At 46.8% G+C, this 17,822-nt stretch overlaps 1 protein-coding gene and 2 non-coding genes across 4 annotated transcripts; all 3 read right to left on the bottom strand.

The window, feature by feature from the left end:
* Positions 1 to 10,205: 10,205 nt before the first annotated feature.
* Positions 10,206 to 14,566, bottom strand: RPL21 (ribosomal protein L21). Of its 2 annotated transcripts, none has more exons than XM_047756231.1 (6): positions 14,336 to 14,566; positions 12,173 to 12,251; positions 11,965 to 12,026; positions 11,487 to 11,599; positions 10,451 to 10,601; positions 10,206 to 10,336 (listed from the first exon to the last, which is right to left on the bottom strand). In XM_047756231.1, exons 2-6 carry the CDS (start codon positions 12,237 to 12,239, stop codon positions 10,247 to 10,249), a joined length of 483 nt encoding a protein of 160 aa, XP_047612187.1. In that variant the 5' UTR covers positions 12,240 to 12,251; positions 14,336 to 14,566; the 3' UTR covers positions 10,206 to 10,246. The 2 variants fall into 2 exon arrangements, with proteins under 2 accessions (XP_047612187.1, XP_047612188.1); XM_047756232.1 differs by lacking the exon at positions 14,336 to 14,566 and adding an exon at positions 14,209 to 14,308.
* On the bottom strand, positions 11,313 to 11,440 carry LOC125113699 (small nucleolar RNA SNORA27). Its single transcript, XR_007131562.1, has one exon. It is a non-coding gene; the product is annotated as a small nucleolar RNA SNORA27 (small nucleolar RNA).
* On the bottom strand, positions 11,701 to 11,771 carry LOC125113693 (small nucleolar RNA SNORD102). Its single transcript, XR_007131555.1, has one exon. It is a non-coding gene; the product is annotated as a small nucleolar RNA SNORD102 (small nucleolar RNA).
* Positions 14,567 to 17,822: the final 3,256 nt, after the last annotated feature.

The raw sequence follows: 17,822 nt of genomic DNA, 5'->3' as shown, positions 1-17,822 counted from the left end.
TCTTTTAAAGGGCTGGGAGCGCGGGGCGGGGCGGGGGACGCGGGAGCTGCCTCTGGCTCCTCCCCTTCCCGCAGCGGCGGGGAGGGGGAGGAGCCGCAGAGCTTAGGTACCGTCACGGCGGCGTGCGCATCGCCCAGCCGTTTGACGCGCTCTGCGGGCACCTGCGCGGCTCCAGCCCCCGGGCCCTAGAGATCCAGCCTCCACTGTGCCGCAGAGCCCTGGCGGCCCCCTCTGTCCCACAGAGGCGAGCGTGGGTCACTAGACCAGTGGGAGAAACTGAGATCAGAATTATGAGCTGGGGGACGAAGCAAAGAGGAAAAAGGGCAGACAGCCGCCGTTTTTGCAATGATAGGAAGGATAAATTCCTGCCGAGTGTTAACCTTTTTATTTTGGAAAGGTGCTGCGGGGTGACATTATTAGCTAAAAGAGAGGAGTGGGAAAGAGCCCTGACTCCAGATTTGCGAAGACCCCCCCCCTCCTTGGGGGCAGTAATTGTTTACAGCGCAGCCTCCAAACCAAGGCCCTGGCGGCTGGTGCTGGTTGACTGGACTCATTACTCAGCGCTCTCTAGGCATTCCATCCATCCACTGAGGGCGCTGGCCCTAGACTAATTCTCCATCAAATACAGTCCTATGACTTGAGTCGTGCATTTGCTTCATTATTCAAGCACCTATTTCAAGGTATAAAGTGGAGTTTAGGGTCGGGCGTGGAAGTGCGAGGAAGAGGACACCAAAGTCAAATCCCGGCTGTCCTGGTGCCCACCGTGGCCGGGCAAAAACAAGCTTGGGATTGCTGGGCTGGAACGCTTTCATGCCTCTGGCCACCCCTGCTCAAGCCTCACAGGTCCAATTGCCTTACCGGCATTCCCATCCTTACTGGCCCCTCTCTATCCTGCTCGCATCAGCCTTCGCTGCTTGACAAACTGCACTAAACTGAATGCCTTAAAACAGCCCCTCACAGTTGCTCACAAGTCTGTGGGTCAGTGAGGACCTCACCCAGGCCAGGCTTGGCTGATGCTGACACACTCATCCTTTCGTGTATCTGCAGAGAGCTGGCTGTGGTGAGCTGGGAATGGGAGGAGGGGGTGAGTGCAGGATGGTGGGTCAGAGGGAATGCTGGCTAGTGGCTCCAGAACAGCTGTCCTGATACAGCTGACCAATAGTCAGCTGGCGGGGCCGGGCAGTGTCTGAGTCACATGTTTCTCCAGAATCATGCAGGCTGAGCAGAGTCCCAAGAGAGCGAGTGGAAGTACCAGGCCTCCAGAGACCTAGGCTCCAGTGTGGACCCATCAGCCCTGCTGCATGGCTGGCCAAAGCAGGTCACAGGGCCAGCCCAAATTCAAGGGCTGGGGAAACGCCCTGCACTCCTTGGCGAACGGGGCTGCAAGGTCTCATAGGAGAGGCTGAGAGGCAGAGACGGGCAAGGAGTAGGGTCCGCTTCCGCATCCACCACACTAACGAATGCGCCTCTGCCCACCCGGGAGCCCAGCGACTCCTCCAGCCCAGAGTCCCAGTCGGTCCACCGAGAGGCCTGAACTCTAACCCCTCTCGCTTGCACAGGGCTTGATGGCCAAGTTCCGTTGCTCCTACTGCCTCCATTTCCGTCTCCCTCTCCATCCCTCCTGCTCTCACTTCTCACTTGAAGAATCCTGACGTTGACCAGAAACAGATGGGGACTGGTTTACTTGTCCCTCCCTCGGGGAAGCGCGCTCTCCTCACTGCAGCCATCCCACAGCAGTTACTCCCTCTCAGGGAGCAACTCGGCAGCACCGCTCCCAGCTGTCCTTATTTCCTGGTGGAATATTTATTTGTCTCCCGAAGGCAGGGGTTCTAGAGCTTGTCTTGGGTGCCCAGCTCATAGTGATACCTCGGCCTTCCGAGGTCCCTACTGAGAGTTCACACCGACTCAGTGATGGATGGTGTCTTCACTGTGTGAGCCGGAGAAGACAGAAGTCAGGTGCATAACCAGTATCCAACACCTTGACTTTATCAGCGGTCCAGCGGGAGTTCCCGTCGGGGCTCGGGGTTAACGAATCTGACTAGGAACCATGAGGTTGCAGGTTCGATCCCTGGTCTTGCTCAGTGGGTTAAGGATCTGGCGTTGCCGTGAGCTGTGGTGTATAGGCCGGTGGCTACAGCTCCAATTCGACCCCTAGCCTGGGAAACTCCATATGCCACGGGAGCAGCCCTAGAAAAAAAAGACCAAAAAAAAAAAAAGTGGTCCAGGGACTGCCCTGAGATGAACTGCTTATTTCAGCTGCACTGCCCTTTGGCTGTTCCCAAGGCAGTGTCCCATTCAACTTCAGCTTGACCGGAAAGACCTGAAGCCCAGCATCTCCCTGGAGGCTATACGCGTTGCTACCCCTTAGAAACCAAGCAGTGGAAGAGGGGATCCCCGCTGAGCAACAGTTGCTGGGGTCCTCTACAAACACCCTTCACGCTCCTGAAGTAAAAACTTCAAGGGAAGAGAGCCCTTTCTTGGCTGAATCAGGAGCTTCTCTCTTCACCTCAGTCCCTTAGGATCACTTCAGGCCGCGGAGGCCTCATAAGGAAGATTGTCCCCTGCCGGGTGATGCTTATGTTGCATTTTGCACTTATACTGCCCTTTTGCTCAGAGAGCACAAAATGCTAATCCATTCCTCTTGGAAAGTTCTTTGCATTTGCAAACATACAAGATCATCCATGACCTTTTAATGCAGACATTGTTACTCAACAGTGGAATTATAAATAGCCTTTTCTAAGTTGTTGCTGCTTGCGTTCCATTTCGTTTTTGGGTTTGTGTCCAGAGTTACATAAAATTGTGGTGCAAACAATATAACACAGGCATGCTGAAGTGGTTTTAAAAAGATAATAGAAATGCGTAGGCACAGATATGAATACACAAATCTGTGGGTGTTTAGAATGAGTCTGCAGGGTAGAATTTGGTAATGTGCAAATAGCATCAGGCTTGGCAAGCTATTAACTCTTCATTAGTTGAATAAACTTGATTTCTAGCCCTCAGTCAAAACTCTCCCAGGGGCTAATATCTTTTAGCACCATTTATCACCCCACATTAACCATCTCTGTCTATCCTCAATCCCTGAATACTGATGCTGAAGGCTCTGACTCTGCCTTCAGGTACTTTCGCCAGCCAAAAAAAAAAAAAAAAAAAAGTGCCTCTGTCCTCTACCTGCTCCCTACTTTATTTCAATTCAAAAGTCAGAAATCACTGAAACTCTACTCTCTGCTTTAAGGGCTGGTACAGAACACGAAGAACAGCTATTAATCAAACATTTACTGAGAGATTAATGAAGAACAGCTATTAATCAAACATTTACTGTAAGACACTCTTGCCTGCTTTCACAAACATCCCCATTGTGAGTTAAACGTTTATACATTGCTGTTGAGTTCACAAAAAAAATTTCTCAATTATCTTCCCTTTTGGGGGGCGGGGGCACCCACAGGGACAGCCTGTGAAAGTTCCCAGGTCGGGGATCAAACCAGAACTGCTGCAGTGACGCTGGATCCTTAACCTGCTGTGCCGCAAGAGAACTCCATCTTAATTCTTAATCCATATCCTGTGTAATGGGTAAAAGTGTCCTTTTTGGGGGGCGAGGGGCTGTGCCTGCAGCATGCCAAAGTTCCTAAATCAGGAACCCAACTTTCACCACAGCCATGATCCCAAGCCACAGCAATAAAGAAAAAAAAAAAAAAAAAAAAAAGCCAGATCCTTAACCTGCAGTGCAACAAGAAAACTCCAAAAATTATCTTCTAAGTTGAGATCTGGACAAGTTTAGTCACTTATCCAAAAGCAAGCCCTCTGATTTCAAATCTTGGCACCAGAGTGTGGAGAGCAAGACAGAGAACACTGGTCCCATAAATGGAATGACAGAGCAGGCTGGGGTGAGAACTCCAGTACAACTGCAACAGAACTTAATCTGAACAGGTTTATAGCTGGGTTCTCAATTCTGTTCCATTGATCTCTCGTCTGTTCCTATATGAACACCATACTGTTCTGATAATCAGAAATTAACTATTTTAGTTCTGTAAAAAAAAAAAAGAAAAATACTATTGGAATTTTTATCAGGATTGCACAGAATCTGTAGATTATTTTGGGTAGTAGAGGCATTTTAACAGTATTTTCTTCTAGTCCATGAGCATGAACTATCTTCTCATTTGTGTCTTCAATTTCTGTGACCTACGTCTCAGTTCAATGTATGTCTTCTACCCCCTTCCATTTATTTCTAGTGGGTTTTTTTTTTTTTTTTTTTTGCTTTTGGTCTTTAGGGCCACACCTGTGGCATATGGAGGTTCCTAAGCTAGGGATCCAATAGGAGCTACATTTGCCAGCCTACACCACAGCCACAGCAACATTAGATCCGAGCCGCATCCGCAACCTATACCTGATAGCAACACCAGATCCTTAACCCACTGAGGGAGGCCAGGGATCAAACCCTCAACCTCATGGAGCCTAGTCGGATTTATTTCCTCTGCACCATGACAGGAACTCCTCTATTTCTAAATTTTTTTTAAATGCAATTTTAAGTGGGATTCCTTTAATTTTTTTCTTTTTTACACTTTTTCTGGCCATACCTGCGGCGTATGGAGGTTCCCAGGATAGGGGTCGAATTGGAGCTGTAGCTGCTGGCCTACACCACCGCCACAGCAACGCAGGATCCGAACCAAGTCTGTGACCTACACCACAGCTCAGGGCAACGTCAGATCCTTAAGCCACTGAGCAAGGCCAGGGATGGAATGTGCATCCTTATGGAGGTTAGTCAAGATCTGTTAACTGCTGAACCACAACAGGAACTCTTTGACTATTTCTTTTATAAAAACATAACTTCTCTACATAGGTTTTAAGGTCTAAACTAATGAATACATTTTATTCTAAAAGTTTCTGATGGAGCTTTTGGGGCTTTCCATGTATAGCATCATGTCACCTGCAAATAGTTTTATTTCTTACTTTTCTATTTAAATACCTTTTCTGGAGTTCCTGTCGTGGCGCAGTGGTTAACGAATCCGACTAGGAACCATGAGGTTGCGGGTTCGGACCCTGCCCTTGCTCAGTGGGTTAACGATCCGGCGTTGCTGTGAGCTGTGGTGCAGGTTGCAGATGCGGCTCGGATCCCGCGTTGCTGTGGCTCTGGCGTAGGCCAGTGGCTACAGCTCCGATTCGACCCCTAGCCGGGAACCTCCACATGCCGCGGGAGCGGCCCTAGAAATGGCAAAAAGATAAAAAAAAGTAATAATAAATAAAATAAATACCTTTTCTTTTTCCCAAACATGTATGGACAATTAATTTATGACAAAGGAACCAACAATATACAATGGAGAATAGACAGTCCTTTCAATAATTGGCACTGGGAAAGCCAAAACATGCAAAAGAATGAAACAAAAACAAATGGGACTATATCAAACCAAAAAACTTCCACATAGCAAGACACCACCAAAATAAAAAAACACAAAAATAAACAACTGTGTCTATGAAGGTTACATGGCACATCACAGGGAATTACAGCCATTATTTTGTAGTAACTCTTTTTTTTTTTCTTGTTGTTATTTCTTGGGCCGCTCCCTCGGCATATGGAGGTTCCCAGGCTAGGGGTCGAATCCGAGCTGCAGCCACCGGCCTACGCCAGAGCCACAGCAACATGGGATCCGAGCCGCGTCTGCAACCCACACCACAGCTCACGGCAACGCCGGATCGTCAACCCACTGAGCAAGGGCAGGGACCGAACCCGCAACCTCATGGTTCCTAGTCGGATTCGTTAACCACTGCGCCACGAAGGGAACTCCTGTAGTAACTCTTAAACCTCCATATGCTGCAGGTGCGGCCCTAAAAAGAGAAAAAAAAAAAAGTGTGGGTAAGGATGTGGAGAAAAGGGATTCCTTGTGCGCTTGTGGGCCTATAATTGATGCAGCCACTATGCAAACAGTATGGAGGTTCCTCAAAAAATTAATGTAACCACTGTCCGATCCAGGCACTTGAAATCCATCGGGGGCCTCCATACATTGTGTTCCATCCATGTGCCAGTGCACAGAGCTTTCCAAATGAGTGAGACGTGGCACATCAAGGAAGACCCGGAAACCTTTCGGAATAGTTCCTCTATGGCAGGGTCGGCGGGAGCAGGATTTGCAGTGGGGGCCTGGGAAATTCAGCTACAAAAGAAATGAGGAAAGCACAGGAAAAGCCATTTGTTCAATCTGCTGACGTCCACAAGTCTATAGGGGGAGGAAGTCAAGGTAGCAGTAAGTGGAATGGGTCAAGGAAACAAGAGACCTGAATAATAATGGAAAATAAGAACCCTGTGAACATTGACTCTCCCTTTTACACTCTATGGTGCCTCATTTTGCCGTGATTTAAACAGGACTTGCGGGTGTACTGCTCCTCCTGCATTGTAACTTCCTCAGTGGTGCGTGACCTCCACCTCTTTCCTGGGTAGAGCCACTAATATCCCCTGACGTAGAGAATCTGACTTTGGACTGGAAAGGGTACAACAATGATACAGGACTTTATAGGAATATAGAGGGACTTCGTATTTGGAGGTCAGAAAGGCCCCACAAAGACTACACTGGAGGTAAAAGGAAACCAGGACACTGTTTCAGAAGCTGACAGAAGCCAAGCTCAATAATGCAACACTTTCTCCTACCAGATTAGCAAAGACCAAATTCTAACAAGCAATGCTGAGTGCCCAGACAAGCATTTTCACTCACTCATGGGGTACAAACTGCCACCACCCTTTAGGACAGCAATTAAAATGAACCAAGAATCTGGAAAGCACCTTTTAAACTCAGTAATGTGTGTGAGAAATCTCATCTTTAAAGGACCAACAGGAGTTCCCGTCGTGGCACAGTGGTTAATGAATCCGACCAGGAACTATGAGGTTGCGGGTTCGGTCCCTGCCCTTGCTCAGTGGGTTAACGATCCGGCGTTGCCGTGAGCTGTGGTGTAGGTTGCAGACGCGGCTCAGATCCCACGTGGCTGTGGCTCTGGCGTAGGCCTGTGGCTAGAGCTCCGATTAGACCCCTAGCCTGGGAACCTCCATGTGCCGCAAGAGCGGCCCAAGAAAATGGCAAAAAGACAAAAAAAAAAATAAAAAAATTAAAAAAAAAAAAGACCAACAGGTTTTATGCATATTCGCAGTATTGCCATTGGCTGATGTCTTACAAAACTGCTGCTCTGGAGTTCCCGTCATGGCGCAATGGCTGACGGGTCCGGCTGGGAACCATGAGGTTGCGGGTTAGGTCCCTGCCCTTGCTCAGTGGGTTGACGATCCGGTGTTGCCGTGAGCTGTGGTGTGGGTTGCGGACACAGCTCGGATCCTGCGTTGCTGTGGCTCTGGCGTAGGCCGGTCGGTGGCTGCAGCTCCGATTGGACCCCTAGCCTGGGAACCTCCGTGTGCCACGGGAGCGGCCTGGGGAATGGCAGAAAGACAAAACAAAAAACAAAACTGCTGCTCTACACACCAGATGGAAGAGTTCCCATTCTCCGGTCACCCGCCCTACTGACCAACTCCCCTTAGCCGGGCGTGTGCGGCCTCAGCAGCCCTCCTGAACCAAAGGTTATCCTGCTCGCCCATCTCCTTTGGCGGGTCACAATTATACTTCATTTGATCAGTTAAACATGAATTTATAGACTCAACATGCGCTAAAATCTAGGAAGCACCTGGTCCAACCCCTAACTCACAGATGATACCCGCATTTTACAGAAGCAGCAACAGAAAGCAAGGATAACATGACTTGCTAGAGAATCAACAAAGAAATGTGTGAGAGATCTTGATCTTTCCACATCGTGAGGTATTTAATAATCCAAATTACTCTTGAGCAAAATGGTTACTCCTCAAAATTCAGAAAATTCACAGAAAAAAAAAGTGGACATAAAATAGATGCCTATTCATTAAAAAAAAAAAAAGCATTGAGAGGTTTTTATGTGCCTTGTATTTTATTATGTATAAAATATAAGGCACAGCCCCTGATCTCAGGCCCAGGAAAGGACGCAAACACCCCTGTATTGGGAACAAAGATACGGAGCATTTTATTCCATCAACCCCAACTGCCAAGTTCTCCATGAGCAGATCATGAAGTGAAAGCTGGCAGCTACTGAGGATATGCGACCCCACATTTTACATGGATTCCTGTGGAATCTGCATAACCACCCTTGGTGGGGGTGATAGTTAATTTACAACATAATAAGGGGACCAATAAGCCTTGAAGTTGCCATAATTGTTTAAGGGAGAAATGCAGTGAGACTAAAGGGGCAAGAAAGGAAGGCAGAAATGGCTACAAAAGGTCTTTAGGAAATAGGATTATACAAACGGAAGTTCTCAGGCTAGGGGTTAAATTGGAGCTGCAGCTGCCACAGCTCACAGCCATCCTGGATCCTCAACCCACTGAGGATCGAACCTGTCTCCTCATGGATACTAGTTGGGTTTGTTACTGCTGCGCCACGACGGAACTCCAGGAAACAGAATTCTTAAAACATGCAGTGAGTGACCATAGTTTAAAATGACTTCAATTGGGTGCATTAAGCGGTGCCATCAACCTAGACTGAAAAACAGGACAGACAGGAATGCCGACTGCTGCAGGTCCTAAGGTTCTCATTTTCTGTGCTAGTAGCAAACAAAGTGACTAATGCAGACTTAAACACAACCCTCTACCACTGGGTGTGAATTTTTTTTAATGGCCACACCTGTAGCATATAGAAGTTCCCAGCCAGCCAGGGACTGAATCTGAGCTATAGCCGTGGCAATGCGAGGCCACTCATCTAAACTGCTCCCCCCAACGGCAACCAGAACAGCTGCAATAGGATTCTTAACCCAATGCTGTGAGTTTTTAAGGGCAATTAATAACCACCATTTATTGAGTTACGTTGGGATAGGAATTTACCAAGATTTAAAACCAGGTTTGCTGGATTCCAAAGCAGCTCTACCACTATTGAAGTTCACTAGATAAAACCGAAGGTTTTAAACTATTCACAGCCTTTACTAAAGTTATAAATAGGGGAATTCCCACTGTGGCTCAGTGGTAACGAATCTGACTAGTACCCATGAGGATTTGGATTCAATCCATGGCCTTAGTGGGTTAAGGACCCAGCGTTACTGTGAGCTGTGGTGTATAAGGCGGCAGCTGCAGCTCCGATTCCGCCATTAGCCTGGGAACTTCCATATGCCACAGGTGCAGCCCTAAAAAGCAAAGAAAAAAGGGTGGGGGGAAGGTGGCAACAACAGCAATACAGCACCAGTGACTAAGATGCCTGGGTTCAAATCCTTGTCCAACGCTTTGCACCTGTAACTGCTGGCAAGTTATTTGTGCTTTAGCTTCATTTTATATAAAATGGGCAAAAGATACCTATTCAAAGTTGTTTGTTTTGATGACACCTGCGGCAGGGCTTGAACTGGAGCCATAGCAGTAGAGGCACCTGATCCTTAACCTGTTGTGTCACAGGGGAACCCCTCCAATCTTTTAAGTAACATTAAATGCTATATGTTTAGCCTTTGAAATAGTTTTCAAACTATTGAAAACTATTTCACTTTTCTGAACACTACTGCAGGAAAGATACCAACAACTAAGAACCAGCACATAACTCACAAAGAAGCAAGAGGGTACTTTAAACAATGTGTTTTTAAGCAACTGTTTCAGGGAGTTCCCTTCGTGGCGCAGTGGTTAACGAATCCGACTAGGAACCATGAGGTTGAGGGTTCGGTCTCTGCCCTTGCTCAGTGGGTTAAGGATCTGGTGTTGCCGTGAGCTGTGGTGTAGGTTGCAGACGCAGCTCGGATCCCGAGTTGCTGTGGCTATGGTGTAGACCGGAGGGTACAGCTCCGATTCGACCCCTAGCCTGGGAACCTCCATATGCTGAGGGAGTGGCCCAAGAAATGTCAAAAAGACAAAATAAATAAATAAATAAACTGTTTCAAAGTTTCTAATCTTTGAAACATAGCTATTTATGATGCAATTATGAGTAATCAACTTTCCTTGGGTTTAACTATAATACAATAGGTAATTTTTCAGACTATTTTCAAACTAGTACAAATGTTTTATAAACAAGTACCTGGCAGTACTTACCAAGGAGTCCGTTTTATATTGCTCAACAACCTCAAACTTTCAGAAAGAAAAAAAAATTAAACTTGGAATAGTAAAGACACCACCCACTGAATTCGAACACAAAACCTGCTTTAAATATTTCTCTGGAGGAGGAGAAAACACTTCCATTCAATTAAGAGAAACGTTTTTACAATCTAAGTCTTTTATTTTCTTTACACTCATCATGCCATGAATTCATAAGGAATGGGTTCCAACAGTTCAGGCTCCTTTCCGTTGGTTCTCACGAAGTGAGCTTCTCTGGGTGGAGCAGGCTAGTGAAGAAAAAAGGGTGAGGGAATAATTATGTAGAGTACAGCAACTCAATTTCAAAGTGCTCCCAGAGCTAAGTACCTACTCAGTACCAAGAACCCCTGCCAGTCACTTACCTGGCGCTTCAGCTGAACCCAAGTCCCTTTCTCTTTGGCTTCCTTCTTTTTCTGATCGTTTTCCTTCACACGTTTCAGGAAGCTGTCTCGGCTCTTAGAGTGTTTGATATGCTCAATACGCACATTAATTCTCTTGGCAAGAATCTTGCCCCTGAGAGAAGAAAAAACTCTTAAATGTTTCTTCAAAACCACAGCTGAGGAGTTCCCGTAATGGCGCAGTGGTTAACTTCACTACCATGAAGTTGTGGGTTCGATCCCTGCCTTTGCTCAGTGGGTTAACGATCCGGCGTTGCCGTGAGCTGTGGTGTAGGTTGCAGACGCAGCTTGGATCCTGCGTTGCTGTGGCTCTGGCGTAGGCTGGAGGCTACAGCTCCAATTCAACCCCTCCCTGGGAACCTCCATATGCCTCGAGAGGGGCCCAAGAAATGGCAAAAAAAGACAAAAAAAAACCCCAAAAAACACAGCTGAAATTCAGAAAATTCTTTTGGCAATTTCATTTACTAATTAAACCAGGAAAACTTTTACCCACAGACAGGAAAAACCAACAAGATGATAGCAAATTTATAATTATTTATTAAACCTTACTGGATGGGGCCTTGAGGCAACATCCCCATTAAAAATGGGGCCCTCTCTTTTTTGTCTTTTTGGGGCCACACCTGCGGTACATGGAAGTTCCCAGGTTAGGGGTGGAATTGGAGCTGTAGCTGCTGGCCTACACCACAGAGGCGCTCTTCTGATGAAGTACACCAAAGAACTCAAACTCGACTGCTCATAAAATTTACAGCTGATTAAACTTTGTATCCTCTGAAAACTAGGGCTGTTAGTAACACATTCCACAAGACCATGCAGTTAGTTTATCACAACTTGTTTCCTCTGACAGGTTACAAGACAAACACTCAGTTTGCTTGAGTTTTAAAAGGATTATTTTCTTTGCCCCATTTGAATGACCAATAAAGACACAAGTCCAATTGGCAAAGTGAAAAGGGGATGCGAGGGAATACTAAGTAGCCACAAAGAATCCTATGACGTCACTTACTTAACCTGTTTGTTTACAACAATGCCAACAGCATGCTGGGTTACATTGTAGACTCTTCCAGTTTTGCCATGGTAACACTTGTGGGGCATTCCTTTTTGAACAGTGCCCATTCCCTGTTAAGAAAGGAGATAAATGTTATACCAGCAATTTCCCCTTCCTTTTAAACCCAAAGAAAGATAGTCTAAGATTTCTTTGCCTTAAATGACAACTCAAGAGCTTTCAGAGCCGGTGAAATGTCATTCTCACTTTGCTTTAAGCAATCAAAAAGATCATCATCATCAAGCTCGAGTGCCAGGACAGGCGCCACCCAAATGCTCACCACCTCTTCTCCCTAGTTGTTCCCAGTAGCTGTTAACAACGGGAAAATTCTTAGATTCAAAACAGCACTTTTAAAACGCAGGTTTCTGCAAGTAAAACTAAAGTAGCCACGCTACACTCTCAAGTTCTTTTTAGTCATTTCCTCAATCTTATAACTTACCTTGATGTCTACAATATCACCTTTCTTGTAGATTCGCATGTACGTGGCCAAAGGAACGACTCCTGCGGAATAAACAAAAAACCTGAGTCAATATTAAGACTGAGAAGCTAAAAATAAGAAGTAAATATATACATACGAACCACAACAAACAGCAAACAAAACACGAATGTATGCCATGCTTGCCCCCAAGGAGTGTGACTCCACTCACCATGTTTTCTAAAAGGCCGAGAGAACATATAGCGGGTGCCCCTCCTCTTTCCCTTCGTGTTGGTCATTTTGGCGAATTACTGAAACCAGAAAACATAAAATAGTCAAATACAACTGCAAAGTTGTTACTTGCCCCTTAACCAAAAAAACCGTGTAATTACAAATGCACGCATTTCGGTAGAAACATCAGAATCAAGCCAGTATCTAAAAAGCCGGTTCACCATAGTTCTTAGAAAGGGTAAAAACAAAACAGAAACAAACTCAAGTTATTTTACCAAGTAAGCTTTCTGCCAAAACTACCTGAGTTCTATAACTTTAAAACTCCTAAAAAGCAGAACTGGATTTAAAAATCCAAACCAGTACTTTTCCTATTAGGATATAAAAACACAACAGGACTTGTGCCACACTAATCAGGAGAACCCAGCCTAGACTGCTAAGAGCACTGGGATTGCTAACTAGAAGATGTATGTACTGTTCGGGGACATGACAATGACAAAACTCAGTCTTGCGTTTTAACACAACAGATTAAAGCCCCTTTCTTATCAACCTACAGGTTTCATTATACAACATCTATTAACTGTCAAAACTAGCTCACTTCATATATCTAGGTTTACAAGGAAATATAAGACAGGAGGACATACAGTAGGCTTTAAAATCACTGAACTCATTTTGACATAGGTTCTGCCCAGTATTTGCTGGGAGACCTACTCTTAAGCTCTGACCCTCCCATGTGAAATAGGGTTAATGCTTTTACAACTAAGGTAATGTCTACAAAACACGGAGCAATTCCTAGCACTCGGAAAGTGGTTATTACTAGTAAATAGTAGTCAAAGAACTCATCAATAGGCTTTCACAAGTTGAACCTTTCACTTTATGTCCCCAAAGGTCAGAAAATGGCTTTCATTGCTTCAGATCATCCAAGTGGCGAACATACCATTGCCGGCAACTCCTCCGACCACAAGGCAAAATAAACCGAAGGCCTGCTTAGGCTTCTGTCAGTGTTCCAACATAAACCAGTCTCTTATTACCTACCACCCCTTAACCGTAAAGAACAGGGACACCCAAGTACCTTGTTCACGTTAACTTGTGTGGCAAGAAGACACCCAAGAACGGTTCACCTAACCCATTGGAAGCAAACCATTGTTAAAACAAATGCACCCTTCACTTTTAAAAGGCATTAAGCATCTACGCAGCACAAGTTCTGCTTTAATTCTCAACTCTGTATTAAGTTCATATAAGTTTGGGTCAAGTTCACAAACAAGGAGACATGCTTGCAGGTCCACCTCACTATGTGGAGTCACAAAGTGGCACAATCCGTAATGGAAGTCACTTCTGACTCCAGAATCCACGCTCCTTCCACTAGTCCCATTTTTTGAGCTAGAAATTGAACATGGTTAAATGCACAAACGAACGCGTTTTTAAAAATAACACTTAACGTCCCAAGCAATGATGCTTTAAATTCTGTAATACTTCCAAAAATGGGACCCACTACGGAATGCAACCCGCAGTTTGCATAACCAGACTCAGATGTAGTGGTTATTCACATTAGCTCTGACTCGGCTACTCATGAATCCCTCCGCTCATCACTTGTCCAAGCGTTAAGAAAACAGAACCCGCAGCACAGTTTACTCCCTTTGTCCAACTGTGATCCCAGCCCAGAATTAAAGCCGCGGGAAATCATTTCCTGCATCACCAACGAAAGGCCGGGACTTCCTTATGCAGATCGACGCAGCGGGCACCTGTGTGGTTCACCGACACAAGACCCCCGACTTTCAGACACACGTAGGCCTCACCGGAGCTTCAGGCCGGCGGCTGACTTTAAACCCGTTCCCACTACCCTAAATTTCTACCCCACAGCATCACGCTGCAAGTTCCCAAACGGGGGTTAGGACACCACACCGAAAACATTACAGAAGCATGTGTCTCTCCCCGATGCCTTGAGCGCGTTTCCCCCGAGCAGGGCCGCAGCATCGGAGCCCGGCCTTCGGCCCCGCGGCCCAGGCCGGAGCCCGCTGCGGACGGACATAGCTCCCCCACCTACGCCAGCGGGCCCGAAGCAGACTGGACAGTCTCTCCAGAACTCCCACGCCCGGCCGCCGCGGCCGCCGCGCTGGCGCTCACACCGGTGGCACGCGGGGCGCCGGGAGCCACGCGCGGGCCCTACCTGGAAGATGGCGGTGCCGGCCGAAAAGAAGGGGGCGGGGCCGCGCGCGCGCCTTACAAGGGCCTGCGGGCTGCCCGCGGCGCTGCCTGAGGGGACGCCGGCCCACAGCCACTCTTTTCTGGGGGCGGGTATCGTCCCCAGGAACCAGAAGAGCCTGTGAGAATGGTTTCCTTTCTTGAGAAAAAGAGGTACTCGACCCACGCAAGCTGACACTTGGATCTTGCCAGACAGCCCGGAAAGGGGCCTTCAAGGCCGCCACCCGGGCGGCGACGCCCCGAGCGTGCTGACGTCAAGCCTGCGACAGACGCCACGCCGGAAGCGGGCGGGTGCTTGCTTTGTGGGGCAGCTGGGAGCGCTTGGTTATTTCCTCTGAGCGCTTAGCTGCCGCTTGTAGACTTGACTACGTGGGCACAGAAGTCTCCATAGTGGTGGAGAGAGTCTATTATCCAGTTTGTATGTCTTTCAGTCAGCTTTTTCCTCCACGCGTCTAAACATACCGCGCACCTGCTGGTAGGTGCGTACATGTTAAGACCACCTTGAAGCAGTTGGGCAAACTCTAGTAAAACCGAAATACCCAAAGAGCAAATTCCAGCATTCAGCTCCTAACTGTGTATTTTATAGGAACTTTGCTGTGTAGACAAGGGTGTCCATAGCCCCACTGTGAGTAGGAGCAAAAAATTGGAAACTTCCATCAATAAGAGCATAAACATGGGATATTCACAGGACGCAATATTATATGCCAGTAAGTCAAGACTGAACCTAGAAATGTGATGAAGCAGAAGGAGGGAGATTTATGTAGGTACAATTTTTTTTTTCTATTTTTGCTTTTTAGGGCCACACCTGGGGCATATGGAGGTTCCCAGGCTAGGGGTCTAATTGGAGCTACAGCTGGTGGCCAACGCCAGATCCGAGCGGCGTCTTTGACCTACACCATTGCTCACAGCAACGCCGGATCCATAACCCATTGAGCAAAGCCAGGGATCTAACCCTGCAACCTCATGGTTCCAAGTCAGATTTGTTTCTACTGTGCCATGGTGGGAATTCGTGTAGGTGCAATTTTAAAACATGTAAAACAATGTTATATATTGCTTTTGTTATACATGCATATGTAGTGAAAGTAGTCCAGGAATAAAAGGAACTGAAAATCTAATTTAGAAGTGTGGTATTGTCTGATAGGGAGGGGACTATAAAGAAAGGGGTAGAAGGGAGGCTTTAACTTTCTTGACTATTTTTGAGCTGGGTATTGAATACCTGGCTGGGGGGGGTGGTGATTAAATTAGGAATTAAGCCTGGGAGACCACTCCAAGGAGGTGGGGGGGGGGGGAGAGCAAGGATATATGAGTTTTTGTAACAAAGAGAGAGTATTAGGGACAAAAGATTTACAGAAAACCAGATTTGCAGAAAAAGTTTTACAGAAAACCAGTTTCTTTGGAAAGATGCACCGGTCTGGGCTTACAGGAATCACTCCTCTGATATGCACCAGCCGTGGGCCAGTATTTCTTTTTTGAGTTCCTTCAGGGCTAACTGGCCCAACTTTGGAGTGACTGACCTTGACGTCTTTTGTTTTGTCCACTAAGTACAGCCCAGAAGGCAGTATTTCAGCCAGCTCTGAAATACTGCCGCCTGGAGGAAAGGGGAACTATCAAGCTGTAAGTGATAAAGGGGGAGGGGGAGGTGCATGCAGCCGTGCACGAATTTTACACAGTTTGCTGCTGGTCTTGTGAAGGCTACTTCTTGTCACATGGGGCAGATGTCACCATGAAAGGTGTTAGTGTTTCTCTAGATATGAGGGGATGCAAGAAGTGGGCTCATAAAATGTCCTAAAAATATCTATCTGGAGTTCCCAACGTGACGCAGTGATTAACGAATCCGACTAGGAACCACGAGGTTGTGGGTTCCATCCCTGCCCTTGCTCAGTGGGTTAAGGATCCGGCATTGCCGTGAGCTGTGGTGTAGGTTGCAGACGCGGCTCGGATCCTGCGTTGCTGTGGCTCTGGCGTAGGCCGGCGGCTACAACTCCGATTCGATCCCTAGCCTGGGAACCTCCATATGCCGCGGGAGTGGCCCAAGAAATGGCAAAAAGACCAAAAAAAAAAAAAAGAAAGAAAGAAAATCTATCTGAAGACCTGCTCTTCCAGTGTCCCCAGAGCACAGAGTACCTCACTCCTGATTTCCACCCGGAGATCTGCCCGTCGGTGCCGTGGTTGGCAAGTGCAGTGGATCATGTTTTACTCTGTGTAGAGGCTGATGACAAATCCCAAACTTCAGTCCACGTTAGAATGGTTCAGTTGTTACAATTAGTGAACCAGTATTGCGTGTTTTTGTTAACTAAAGTCTATAATTCACATTTTTTCTTAACATCCTTTTTCCTTTCCAAAATCTAGCGTTGCCACAGCTGTGGCTTAGGCTCAGATCTGATCGGGGCCCAGGAACTACATATGCCACAGGGCGGCCAAAAAAGAAAGAAAAAATTCTTGATGCTTCTTCCCAGTTAATCCCCCCTCCCCCTCTAGAACCATCCACAATTCTGATTTCTATAACCATAGATTAGTTTTTGCCTATTCTTTTTTTTTTTTTTTTGTCTTTTTGCCATTTCTTGGGCCGCTCCCGCGGCATATGGAGGTTCCCAGGCTAGGGGTTGAATTGGAGCCATAGCCACCGGCCTACACCAGAGCCACAGCAACGCAGGTTCTGAGCCGCGTCTGCAACCTACACCACAGCTCACGGCAACGCCGGATCCTTAACCCACTGAGCAAGGCCAGGGATTGAACCCGAAACCTCCTGGTTTCTAGTCGGATTCGTTAACCACTGCGCCACGACGGGAACTCCTCTTTTTTTTTTTTTTTTTTTTAAATTCAGCCACATCCCTGGCACATGAAATTCCCAAGGACCGGGGATTGAATCCAAACTGTAGTTGCAGCCTACACCACAGCTGAGGGCAACACTGGATCCTTAATCCATTGCACCCCAGTGGGAACTCCTAGATTTGCCTGTTCTTTAATATAAATGGTACTGTACAGTATGTACTCTTTTATTTGGCTGTTTTTGTTCAGCTTAATGTTTTTGAGGTTCAGTCATGTTGTTACTTATACCAGTAGTTCTATTTATTTCTTGTTGCTAAGAAGTATTCCACTATATGCGTATACCACAGTTCACTTACACATTCTCCTCCTGATAGAAATGTGGGGGGTTTTGGGGACTTCCCGTCATGGCTCAGTGGTTAACGAATCTGATTAGGAACGAATCTGATTAGGAACGACGAGGTTGTGGGTTCCATCTCTGGCCTTGCTCAGTGGATTAAGGATCCGGCGATGCCGTGAGCTGTGGTGTGGGTCAAAGACATGGCTTGGATTCCGCGTTGCTGTGGCTGTGGCGTAGGCTGGCGGCTACAGCTCCGATAAACCCCTAGCTTGGGAACCTCCATATGCCCCGGGTGCATCCCTAGAAAAAACAAAAACAACAACAACAACAAAAAAGAAATTTGGTT

This window comes from Phacochoerus africanus, chromosome 13 (assembly GCF_016906955.1).
Source record: "Phacochoerus africanus isolate WHEZ1 chromosome 13, ROS_Pafr_v1, whole genome shotgun sequence".
In the NCBI taxonomy this organism is placed as follows: Eukaryota; Metazoa; Chordata; class Mammalia; order Artiodactyla; family Suidae; genus Phacochoerus; species Phacochoerus africanus.
Note: the sequence above shows the minus strand (reverse complement) of the source record. Positions and strands in the feature narration are given on the sequence as shown.